This window comes from Pygoscelis adeliae, unplaced genomic scaffold, assembly GCF_000699105.1.
Source record: "Pygoscelis adeliae isolate BGI_AS28 unplaced genomic scaffold, ASM69910v1 Scaffold36, whole genome shotgun sequence".
Taxonomy (NCBI): Eukaryota; Metazoa; Chordata; class Aves; order Sphenisciformes; family Spheniscidae; genus Pygoscelis; species Pygoscelis adeliae.
In genome coordinates, this window is record NW_008824934.1 from 4,154,164 (window position 1) to 4,165,225 (window position 11,062).

Genomic DNA, 11,062 nt, shown 5'->3' on the forward strand with positions numbered 1-11,062 from the left:
GTTTGTCCTGTAGTTCTGTTAGTAACTAGTAAAAACTCTGCTTACTTCCGAAGCTCTGTGCTGTCGGCGCCCGGGGATTTTCCATCGCGTACCCCTGCAGGCCGTCACCGAAGCTGTCGGTCGGTGATGACAACCATTTCCGACCTCCCCGAAGACGTCCTGGTGGAGCTGCTTTCGCTGCTCCCAGCCCAGGATCTGATCTGCACCTGCAGGCTGGTCAGCACGCAGTGGCGGTACGTGGTGGATCTGACCACCCTATGGAAACGCAAGTGCCAGCGCGAGGGGTTTTATATTCAGAACTTGGACAGAAGCATCTCTGACTGGAAGATCTTCTATATGCTCTGCAACTTGAAGAGAAACTTAATCAAAAACCCCTGTGCTGAAGGTTTGTTTAATTATTTATGGTAGAGAGCTAAGAGTTTCCTAACAGTCAGAATGAGTCAGTGTCCTGCGTTACTCAAGTACTGCTGGCGGTGTGGGACTGTCCCCAGCTACTGATGGATCTCTGCTGGGTCAGATCCACAAGTAAACATCTGCATTAAAACTGCCGTGGGTAGACAAAGTATTGGTAAATACGTATCTGTGGTTGCGACCAGAGGAGTCACTAAGGCCCCAGCACTGCGCTCGGTGACAGTTAATTTGCACAGCAAGTACAATGTGGTAATGAAACTATCAGGTATTTGGATTAAACATTTGGGCAGCTGGGGAATTTTTGTTGTCAAAGACTTGATTAATACAACTACAGTAATTCTACTTTATTACTGATTATGAGTTTCTGATCTTGCTACCTATTGCCCTAGCTGCTGGCAGCCACACTAAAAGTAACGGCAACATAAAGACAGGAGTCGCTTTCAGCTCTAGGAAAAACATTTGAGTTTTCAGCGTATCTGAAAACTCATCAAAGTAGGTTCCTAGTATTCTTCTGTAGCTGATTCTTTAACAAAAGCAAAGATACTGCTGGAAACTGAAGTGAGGTCCTAACGCTCATCTTTGATATCTGTGTTTTTAGAGAACTTTCAGCACTGGAAACTTGATAATAATGACGGAGATAAGTGGAAGATTGAGGATATGCCTGGACCTCATGGAAAAGAGATGCCAGACCCCAAAGTACACAAATACTTTGTCACTTCGTATGGGTAAGAACTGGATCCAGTAATCTGGAGCTGGGAGACCTGCTTCCTCCTGTCTGTCTGCAAAGGCACTACGGGTAGAAGGCTTGAGGCAGGTCACTGAACCTTACTGCATGTGTGGGAAAAGGAAGGAGCTTAGTTAACCTTTTATACTAGTTAGTCTAAAGAGACAGGTGTACTGCTGAGAGAATTAATTGGGGCATGTGCTAAAAGTATGTTCTGTCCCTACCAGGAATTTCCTGTCACTTTTTTATAGTCATGATAATCCACATGGGATTATCTGCTTCTCTTCTACCAAAGGTGGTGGGCAAAGGTTAAGGTTTCGCAAGCCCATCAGATGCACTTACCTGAGAAGGTCAAAGCTCTGTAACCTCTAAGAGTGGTAGGTGTGTTTGTCATACTAACAGCTTGCAATAAAAGCTGTCAACAGGAGGATTAGCTGCTTTTACATCCATTAAACAGTAGTTCCCTGTTACGAACGTATGCTATACAAGCGCAGGGACCCCTCTTAATCCAGCTTGTAGGTAACTATTTCTTTTATCTGGGAGTGAAGCTAATCGGTTCACTACCTTGGCTAGTTCTGGCTATGGAAAAAGGCATGCCTTAGCCATGTCAGTCTTGCGGGCCTTCAAGGTCTGGGTGGGCTTTTGGCAAGAGTAAAGCTGTCAGGCACAGTGTGGACATTGAGAGGGAAGAGATGTGTTTTGTGAAGTTGTGAACACTTCTATTGCTGTTGCAGGCCATGCTTCAAGTCTCAACTCATTACCCTGCAGAAAGAAGGATACTGGAATCAGTTGATGGATGAGAAACGGCCTGAAATTGTAGTCAAGGATTGGTAAGTGTATGCACGAAAAACTAGAATTTCTGGCATTGGCCTAGACATAAGCTAGGCCTCTCAAGCTTTTCATGCTATAAAATCAGTTCTTTATCCTTTGGGAGTTGCAGCTCTTGAGTAAAGCATAAGCTACATCTAAGTTTATTCAGTGGGCTGTAAGGAGGCGGCAATCCTGTGAAGAGCAGGATAGCTGGAAGTTTTAGAACTTCTTCATAGCTATGGGGATGACATTCCTTTTCCTCTGCAGACGGGTCTCCCTTTGGAGACTGTTTTCAAACACTAAAGAAAACTGAACAGTGTGTGTACAACTTTGCTCCTCGATTACTCCCTGCCTCTCTAGGTATGCTGCCAGATTTGACTGTGGATGTCGCTATGAACTTAGAGTGAGGCTGCTTTCTGAAGACTACATTGTCCTTGACGATTTCCACCCCGAGCCAGTGGTTATAGAACAGTGGAATGATGCGATGTGGAGAGAGGTAAGCAGCAGCAGCCCTGTGGGCAGTAGCTTTACATCGGTATTGTGACACTTGAATCTTGCGAGTCTTACCTGGCCAAAAGTCCCAAGTGGACCTACTTTCTCTGCTCTTCAGTACTCCTCCTACTTACAAAAGGTAAGTCTGTCCTTGCTGTTGACAATGCTGAAGAAGCAGTAGTGCCATGAAAGAGCTAGGTTCAGTTTGTAGGTGCCCAGGGTTTTCTAAAGAGTATCCCCTGGGCTTCTGTGTTATTTTAGCTCAGTCTCTTTAATTGTTTGTTTTTCACTTAAGTTTTTGTCTAAATAACTAAGTTACAAGAGCACAGTTCTTGTTTTTATTGGATCAAAAAGCTTTAAAACTACTGCATGGATGTAATTTAAAGTATTTCTGATGTTACTTTTCTTAAACTGCTAAACGTGTTTAACTGGTTTGACTGGCTGTAGAGTCTCCCATTACGTTGTTGCTTACATGAGAAACGTACCTAAGAATCAAGCTTAATGCTATGTTTGACTTGGAGAGGATTTCGGGGCAGAAGGCTGAATAAGAGGCTTTTTTCCTGTCCCTCAAAAAGGGGTATGATGCACTTTAAATGAAAGATATCTTAGAATGAGCTTTTCCTGAGACCAAGACTTGCATACTGTAGTTGTCCTAGCTTCTAGGTCAGTGCTGGTTTACTTAGGCAAGTTAAGAGGAATTTTCTTCTTTCTCTCCAGATTTCTCACACCTTCCAGAATTACCCAGCTGGAGTTCGTTACATCTGGTTTCAGCATGGGGGCCAAGACACCCAATTCTGGGCAGGATGGTATGGGATCCGAGTGACGAACAGCAGCATCACCATTGGGCCTCTGACATTGTTATGAAGGCACAATAGAAGTGTTTGCTTTTACCTCAGGACTGTAACCAGGTGGTCTCACGTGCACTCAGCCCCCCTCAAGGGCTCTGCTACAGAAAGACTTGCTTTGTATGGTATTTTCCTGTTAATGTTTTTACACATAATTAAACTGAATCTTTCACACCAGACCTTTCATAGCATAAGGAAACTGTCAACCCTTTTTCATAAATGCTGTGTCACTGGTACTTAATTTTTTAGTATTTCTGTAAGTGTATGTGATCAAAATGGTACATACCTTCCCTGTCCAAATACAGCCCATCATTGTCTGAATAAACAGCTAGAGAAACAGGAGATGAGGAATCCCTTAAGGTGGCTACCTTACATCGTAAGTGCCTTTTGATTGTGCTGGGCTTTTTCCATACTACCTTTGTACTACCAAAGTACTTGGTTTGTACTGAACAGTCTAACCCTATATAAAATGTTAAAGCAGCGCACAACCTGGATCTATAGCATTCTTGCACTTTTACTTGGAGGAAGCAGGGAGGTACTATACTGGCTGTCCTATCGAATTGTCTGACCAACAAGCTCAGCTCATACTATGAACCGTGTCTTCTACCCCCGTATGCACAGAGGCAATACTAAGGCCACCTTCCATCTCCTTTGACAGGTGTAGGATTAACAGTGTTTCCCTTGTCTGCTCTCTGTTAAGAGTAGGACATCTGGCAAGTGTCCTTGCTGGACAGACAAATTCCACCTTGCTTAATGCCATGCCAATGCTGAAAGCTCTCCCATGGAAAGGGTAGAGACCAAGGTTGTATAGCCTCTCACAGGAATTGACAGATCCCACATGTTCCAGAAAAGGTGTGGAAAGGTGGTGGAAGCTCCACATAAAATACAAAGCTCCATACAAAATAAAAATACTTCCTCACTTAAGGGGGGAGGCTGGTTTGGACAGAACTCAGCCTACTTCAACTGCGGTAAAACTTAATATTTATTGAAGACTACTTGGGACAGTCACAGTGGACAGACACTACATAAGGCCTCACTCACCCTTCGTGTATAAGTCCATTGCTCTAGTGGAGCATATAACAGATCGCTGTGTATCACTGCCGATGTGCAATGGCGATGCCCTGTTAAGGTGAGAAGTGGATTTGTACAAAGCGCTGACTGCATACTGCAGTTGGCTGTATCCTGCCCCCAGGGATTCACTGTAACAAAACCTATACTCACTCGCTCACGAGTGTACATGGGAACAGGCTCTGGCTCCACATTCCAAGTCAGTTCTATATACAGTGGTAAGAGCACTTGAAATAAAGAGGCAGCAGCTGCTCTACATTCACCCAGAAGGCCAGCTGAAGAGATGGTTATCAAGGTATGGTTTGTGAGATATCTTATTCCACTGGAAGATCAGATGAGGCTTGAAGGCAAGGAAGATCTGAAATCAGGTGCCTTTGTGGGCTCGTTCTTCTACATACAGCTGCATCTGGAGGAGAGAAACAAGCATCAGTTCTGTTTGATGTGCAGGTAGGTGAATGGGAAAAAAGTCTGCAACAGGCTAAATAGGAAGAGTTTGTACCTTCCCTCATAACCAGGTTTCCTATTTTATTATGAGGAGTCTTGCCCTGTTCTCATTACTGGCACAGGCATCTGCAAGACTAAGCAATAATAGTGCTCAGCAGTATTGGAACTGTTGCCCTACAGAAAACTGCAGAGCTAGCATCGGAGTAGACAAAGCTTAAAGTACATGCAGTTTCAGCCACCTCTTGGGCCAGAATGCTCTGCTCACCTTTAAGATATCAGATGTCATAGTTTTCAGGGGAATAAGCCGGGGGTCATGCATGTGCACGTCTTGTTCATCAGCAAGGATCCACGGGAAATCCTAGGGGCAGCAACACAGGTGCTTTATTTGCAGGGAGGCTGGCAGACCCTGTAAGGTGAGCTCTCTTTCTCAGCACTAGGTCAGCATTAAGTGAATGAGAGATCTAGTGGCTGAGGGAAGAAACAGGTAACTCAAACTTTTCGTAACAGCAAAACTTAACACTTGCACACTTGGCTCTCAGACTTGGCATAATTACCTTCAATTACAGCATCAAACTATAAGGTTAACCCATTTTACTTACTCGAAAGGTGACATCTTGTTTCTTTAAAAGATATACTCTTAGCTGTCCTGAGCTAGCATATTATATTCGTTACACCAACATTGTACTGCAACTTCAAAATGCTCAGGGCATGGATTTCTGTCCTGCCTTGGAAGTTTGGCCTACTATACTACCCCTTTCCATTACTAAGCAGTACAGAGCAGACTTCCATTTTGAAACAATTTTATACTTCATTAGCTTTATTTATATTGTGCCTTAGGACACCCAAAATAACTTGGCTCAGAGAAAAAAGTTCCCCTGTACCTAAGCAAGGATTCTTAAAAAAAAAAAAATCTTGCTTTAAAAAGTGATCTGCACACACTTTCCTGCAAGATAAAACGTATTTGTGCACCCAAAACCCACTAGTTACTTGAATCTTAGTCTTCCTTGCTATTTACAAAGAATCGGTCATCCACACATAGTGGATGTGGGATGGGGGGGGGTTACTTAAATTTAAGTACCTATTCTATTATACCTGACTATTCTATATGTCAGAGTACTTCTAAGTGACTGAGCAGGCATTATGCAGTAAGTTGTTACAATCTAATTCAGGCACTGAAGCAGCTATGGTCTGCAATTGTGGCTGGTGTGCGGTGAATGTGCTTAGTCACCTCACCAGTGTAAACCACAACTTTGCTTTGAATGTGTTAAAATGAAGTGTATCATGTAAAGCTAACATTATCTAGCAGCCTTAACCTTAAAGATGCCAAAACTCTTTCATTTCCAGTCTTTGCAGGTTGCTCACACACAATCAGGTAGCCAAAGATATCGCTCACCTTTATCACCTGGATCTTTTCCATGTTCCGTGTGGCAGCCTCCCGTGTGTGAACCAGAACTGTGAAGGTGCAACCTGCAAGAGAAATGGGAGGCTCCGGATCAGGGGACAACTAACAGAGGATCAGGCACTACCTATCGTTGTCTCAAGTCAAGCAATGCCATGCTATCAGGCTGTATGGACATGTTTACCTGGGGGATTGTTGTCAAGCACAGCATCGCACACGCTGATCTTCAGGATGAAGGCACGCAGTAACTGCTCCACATGGGACAGCAGGGACTCTGAACTGTTGAGGAGACAGTTGTTACTGGCATGCAGCAAAGTACTGGAGCCTGGAGCTGCTTCCAGAACACCTCTGCAGAGGCAGGTGTTGGATGCCATGGGCAAGCAGTAATGGAAACGTTACCTAATGGAAAGAAGAGGTGGCTGGGTGATCTCAAAGACAAATCTCTCCACAGGGTGGTGCTCTTTATCCAGGATTACAACTACAACTTTCTCCACATCATTCTGCAAGAACAAAGATAGAAAAATCCCTTCCTTAAAACAAGCTGTCTTCTGCTCCCAGTGTGCTTCACATGCTTCTGATAAAGTGGGAGTACGCTTATTTGTTGTGGCTCTCAGCACTAGCAGTTATCCAAAGCTTGAGCACTGTCAGATTATTATTACCAATCAGAAAAAAATGCTTTTGCAAAGCCCTTTCTTGCTAGATGTTTAACTGATAGCTCATCGCTAAGGCCTAGGGAGATGAAGTGCACTAAATAGCACATTTGTCTAGATACTGTTTTGGAACAAAGGAGGAAATGTACAGCTATCTCACTGCATCACTTGGGAATGGACAATGATGAGGAAGTTAAGACATGCTTAGACTGTTGGACAAATACAGCAGCTTTGTACTACCACAATGTAAAAATGACCTATTTCCTTTCTCTGAATGTGCGTTAGGTTGTCTGTAAAGAGCAGAGAATGCAAAATCTGGCAGCATCCTACATCCTGAAATGTTTCATACAGTCACACCTTTCTCTGACAAAACCTCAAGTTCAAACCTACCTTTGCTTGCTGGGTTTCAGCAAAGCATTCAAACTATTCTGCCAGCTAGGTGCTTAAACTTAAATGTATTCAAAAGTAGAAAGTTAATGTGTAGGATGATGTAACTGAAAATATAGAGCTGTATATCCTCATTTGCATGTATTAGATGCAACTACATGCCAATGATTAGCAGCAAGGCTGGGCCTTAACTGCAAGGAAAGGTTATGGATGTTATTTTTATTTTTGTTAGTAACTTTATCAGCTAGCATATTGTGTATGGTAAACTTATAAATAAATTTTACAATGAAGACAGTATTTATGTTCTCTTATTTTCTATCAAAACCGCTTGCAGTACTTTTGGCCAGGTTCCCAATATGATCTTACCTTCTCGAGCAGGGGCTTTACACAGTGCAGCGTGTCCTGGATGTACTGATTCAGCTCCGGGTGGCAGGACATCTGTAGCAAATACAGTGAATAGTCAGAGCTGTGTTCTGATGTGAACCAGGACAATGCTAAATGGGAAGAGTTAAACAGAAGCACCAATGTGTTACAAGGCACCTGAGTCATGCTTCAGATGACAGAATTTTTCACCACTAAGTTGCCAATTCAAACGAGTAATTCTTTCATGGAAGGGTTAATTAGCTGAGGCAGATCACTGTACCCACACACTTGTAGTATATTGGGAATATATACCCACAATAGCATATTAGGAATAGTATATTCCAACCATCTCTGCTTCCTAGGAAGCATGCTTTCATGTTACCTTACTACACATAGCTGGGGAAGCCGCCTACTACTGTTGTCCGTGATCTGCTTGTTCCATAAATACTGCCGTATCCTCAGCTACAGGGCTGTTTTCCCTTTTGACAGGAACTAAGCTCTCTTCAAAAATGAGTTTGCACATTAAAACAAATTCTGGAAGTGATTTAGTTTGTTCTGGTGAGTTTTGACTGATCCCCGCTATTTTGCTTGTCCACATGGCTGTCAGCTTCCAGGAAAATCTCCTACCTGGACAGGTACATTGTATTTTTTCCTCTTCTGAAAGATCCCAATAGGGTAAACTTCTCTGACATATAAGATAAGATGAACAGCCACTTCCAGAAATTCTGAAAGAACATCTGCAACAACTGAAACACAAAAGTAAAAGATGCTGAAGCAGGGGCAGGGGGAAGCGTGCAGAGCAATACCATATACTCATAGGATTTTTTTTTTTTTTTAAGGTGGTTTTCCCTGCATAAATTTCACCTGCTTCCCCTTAGCTGCAGGAAGTTTAGGGACAGAGCAACCCTCCAACAACAATTCCACAAGCTCATGCGCCAACAAGAAGCCTTGCAAGCGTACCAGTTTGCAGCATAGCACAACACATTACCTTGCCCGAAGTTAAGGTCCTGCCGTGTGAGAGTGGTCATCTTTCCCAGAACCTGGAAGTAATCACAAAAAGAATGTTTATCCTCTGGCTCCTATATTATTAACGCAGTCAGCTCAGGGAGCCGTCCACTTCCCTAGGGCTGCTGAGCTCAGACCCAACACACTGTCCTCTGCGCTTAGTCACAAGCATATGAACGCTGCCACGACAAATCCGCAGGGCCCACTGCGAAAGGTTTAAGCACCCTCCACAACCAACACGTCAGAAATCACCAATAGTGCAAAAACCAAAGACAGCATCATTGTGGTGTTCTGGCTCACACCTCAGATTAAATTATGAGTAATCTATCAAATTCCTGCTTTTTTTAATTGGGTTTTATTAAAAAAAAGGTGAAAATCTGTCCAGTTCACAGTTCTTCACTGTCTCCCTCCCTTTTTCATGCATTTTGCTAGGACTGGAGAATTCATGATTCCTAAGACACAGGAAAGTTTAGACAATCACTTTTTAGTAGCACAAGAAACACTTTTTTTTTTTTTTAAGCCACATAAATGTCCTCATAACATACTAGAATATACCCCTTTTCTTTTCTAACCTCTGTATCCTATTACAACACAAGAACTTCTCAGTTTTATAGGTTTATTCTCACAACACCACCATGAAACATTGCTTGTTCAGGCTAGGATCTGCATCTTCCACTGACACTGCACAACACAGGTACTCATCTGCTGTCTACTACCAACAGCTTCAGAGTGTCTCTCTCTCTCTCGCTCTGGTCCAAAACCAAACTCTGCACAGCTGCATCATTAAGTTAACATGGAATTTGTCACACAGAATCATGGAATATCTCAAGTTGGAAGGTGGCCATAAGGGTCACGGAGTCCAACTCCCTGCTCCTTGCAGGACTAACCAAAAACTAAACCACGTGACTAAGAGCATCATCCAGATGCTCCTTGCACTCTGACAGGCTTGGTACCCTGACCACTTCCCTGGGGAGCCTGCAATTTGTGACAATTATAAATGGCAGCAAATTAGATAGCCAAATTAAATGCCATGTGCCAACAATCAAACAGCAGATGCTGGGGCTCAACCTTCCAACAGCTTTCCTTATATAGTGGAGTATGTGCCTTACACATTTTCAACTATGGTGTACATAGTTTTCTATTACAAATTTTAATTTGTTTCATTATTTTATCCATACTCTCCGCATGCACGTCTAACCACTAATAGCAGCACCATTTTTCATTAACTGTGTATGTCTTTAAATGCCTCCAGGAGCACTGTGGCTCCATCAGTAACACAGGTGTCTTACACAGACCTCTGATAAGCCACAGACATTCCAATCGGTTGCTTAGCCACTGATTTTTCAAGCTGCTTCAGCTGCAACAAAGCACGTTTTTCAGATCTACAAAGAATTACTTCAACCTTCACAAAACAGGAAGCTACTCTCCTCTCCCTTTTTAAATCAGAATCTTACCATTGCACACAAAGACTCCCTGGAATATCAGCGATCTGCTACAATAAACAGAATTAAGATACTTAAGCATCTCTCTAGCACTCCAGCTGCAGTGACTCTCAAATTTGTACAAAAGATCTGCATCAGCGTAGCATAAAGAATCTTGTGTGTTCAGAGGTTTAGGTTACCATCCTCACCTAAACATCCCCCTCTCTTAAACTGAGACCCCAGTGACAGGGGCCCTTCCCAACAGCATCCCAAGAGACCCAACCTTAAACACAGTCACAAGGTTAGGCCTAAGAACCACACATGTAACACTCCCTCAGCTTAAGGTTTTGGAGTAACTGACTGGAGCAATGCTGCAGGTAACAGCCTTTCATCTGTTCATTTGAATTTGCTGTCCTATGCGTATGAGGTCAGTTTCCAGAAGAAGTCGTCCCGCTTTCCAAGCATAACAGACAGCACTGAGGGATGGCTAGGGGAAGCGAGGAGGAGTGGGCATCAGAAAAGAGAAAGCCTGCACTTCCTTCGTGGTGCTTTTTGGAAGCTAGCAATCCCTTACTGAAGAATTTTCAGAAGAAAAGGGAAGCAAAGGAGGCAGGGACATCACGTAATTTGTAATCCATCATCTTCAAAGTGCTCGTGTCTACTACATGGGCTCCTGCACTAGCCCAGAATAACGAGCACAGGCCTCCTGCACCAGCTTGCGCTGCGCCCTGCCCGCTTCGTGGCTTCAAAGGAGGGAAAGGAGAATCACCAGATGCTCCTTCACCGTTTCACACACTGGTTTCTCTAACGACTGGGCTCACAGAAGGACGGAGCACAGCTTTCGGGACAGGGATGGGTACCCCGGGGCGCCCCGGTCCCACCGCTCCCCAGCAGACAAGCATTGCCTTTACTTCTGTATTCCTGCCCGCATTTCTGAGCCCGTGCTACCAGGCGTTCAACACTGCTCCCTTCCGAAACGGGGCTCCCGACCTCGCAGGGCCCCCTCCGCACAGCCCCCCATCACCCCACCGCCCGCCCAGGGG

General features: G+C 43.9%; 2 protein-coding genes across 3 annotated transcripts in view; one reads left to right on the forward strand and one right to left on the reverse strand.

The window, feature by feature from the left end:
• Positions 1-3,624, forward strand: part of LOC103917984 (F-box only protein 6-like) — a 5,794-nt gene extending 2,170 nt beyond the window's left edge. The window contains exons 2-6 of the mRNA XM_009325216.1: positions 54-385; positions 1,010-1,136; positions 1,870-1,965; positions 2,306-2,441; positions 3,155-3,624. Coding sequence (XP_009323491.1) covers positions 127-385; positions 1,010-1,136; positions 1,870-1,965; positions 2,306-2,441; positions 3,155-3,301 — 765 coding nt within the window. The 5' untranslated portion in view covers positions 54-126 and the 3' untranslated portion in view covers positions 3,302-3,624. The remainder of the gene's footprint in view (positions 1-53; positions 386-1,009; positions 1,137-1,869; positions 1,966-2,305; positions 2,442-3,154) is intronic.
• A 622-nt stretch (positions 3,625-4,246) lies between these two features.
• MAD2L2 (MAD2 mitotic arrest deficient-like 2 (yeast)) lies at positions 4,247-8,630 on the reverse strand. Of its 2 annotated transcripts, XR_663661.1 has the most exons (9): positions 8,582-8,630; positions 8,221-8,339; positions 7,597-7,668; positions 6,593-6,693; positions 6,378-6,472; positions 6,188-6,261; positions 5,060-5,152; positions 4,504-4,756; positions 4,247-4,403 (listed from the first exon to the last, which is right to left on the reverse strand). XR_663661.1 is itself a non-coding variant. In XM_009325219.1 (8 exons), the coding sequence occupies exons 1-8, from the start codon at positions 8,619-8,621 to the stop codon at positions 4,715-4,717; spliced, it is 636 nt and encodes a 211-aa protein (XP_009323494.1). In that variant the 5' UTR covers positions 8,622-8,630; the 3' UTR covers positions 4,247-4,714. The 2 variants fall into 2 exon arrangements, 1 of the variants encoding a protein (XP_009323494.1); XM_009325219.1 differs by having other exon boundaries at positions 4,247-4,756.
• Between the last annotated feature and the right edge of the window lie 2,432 nt (positions 8,631-11,062).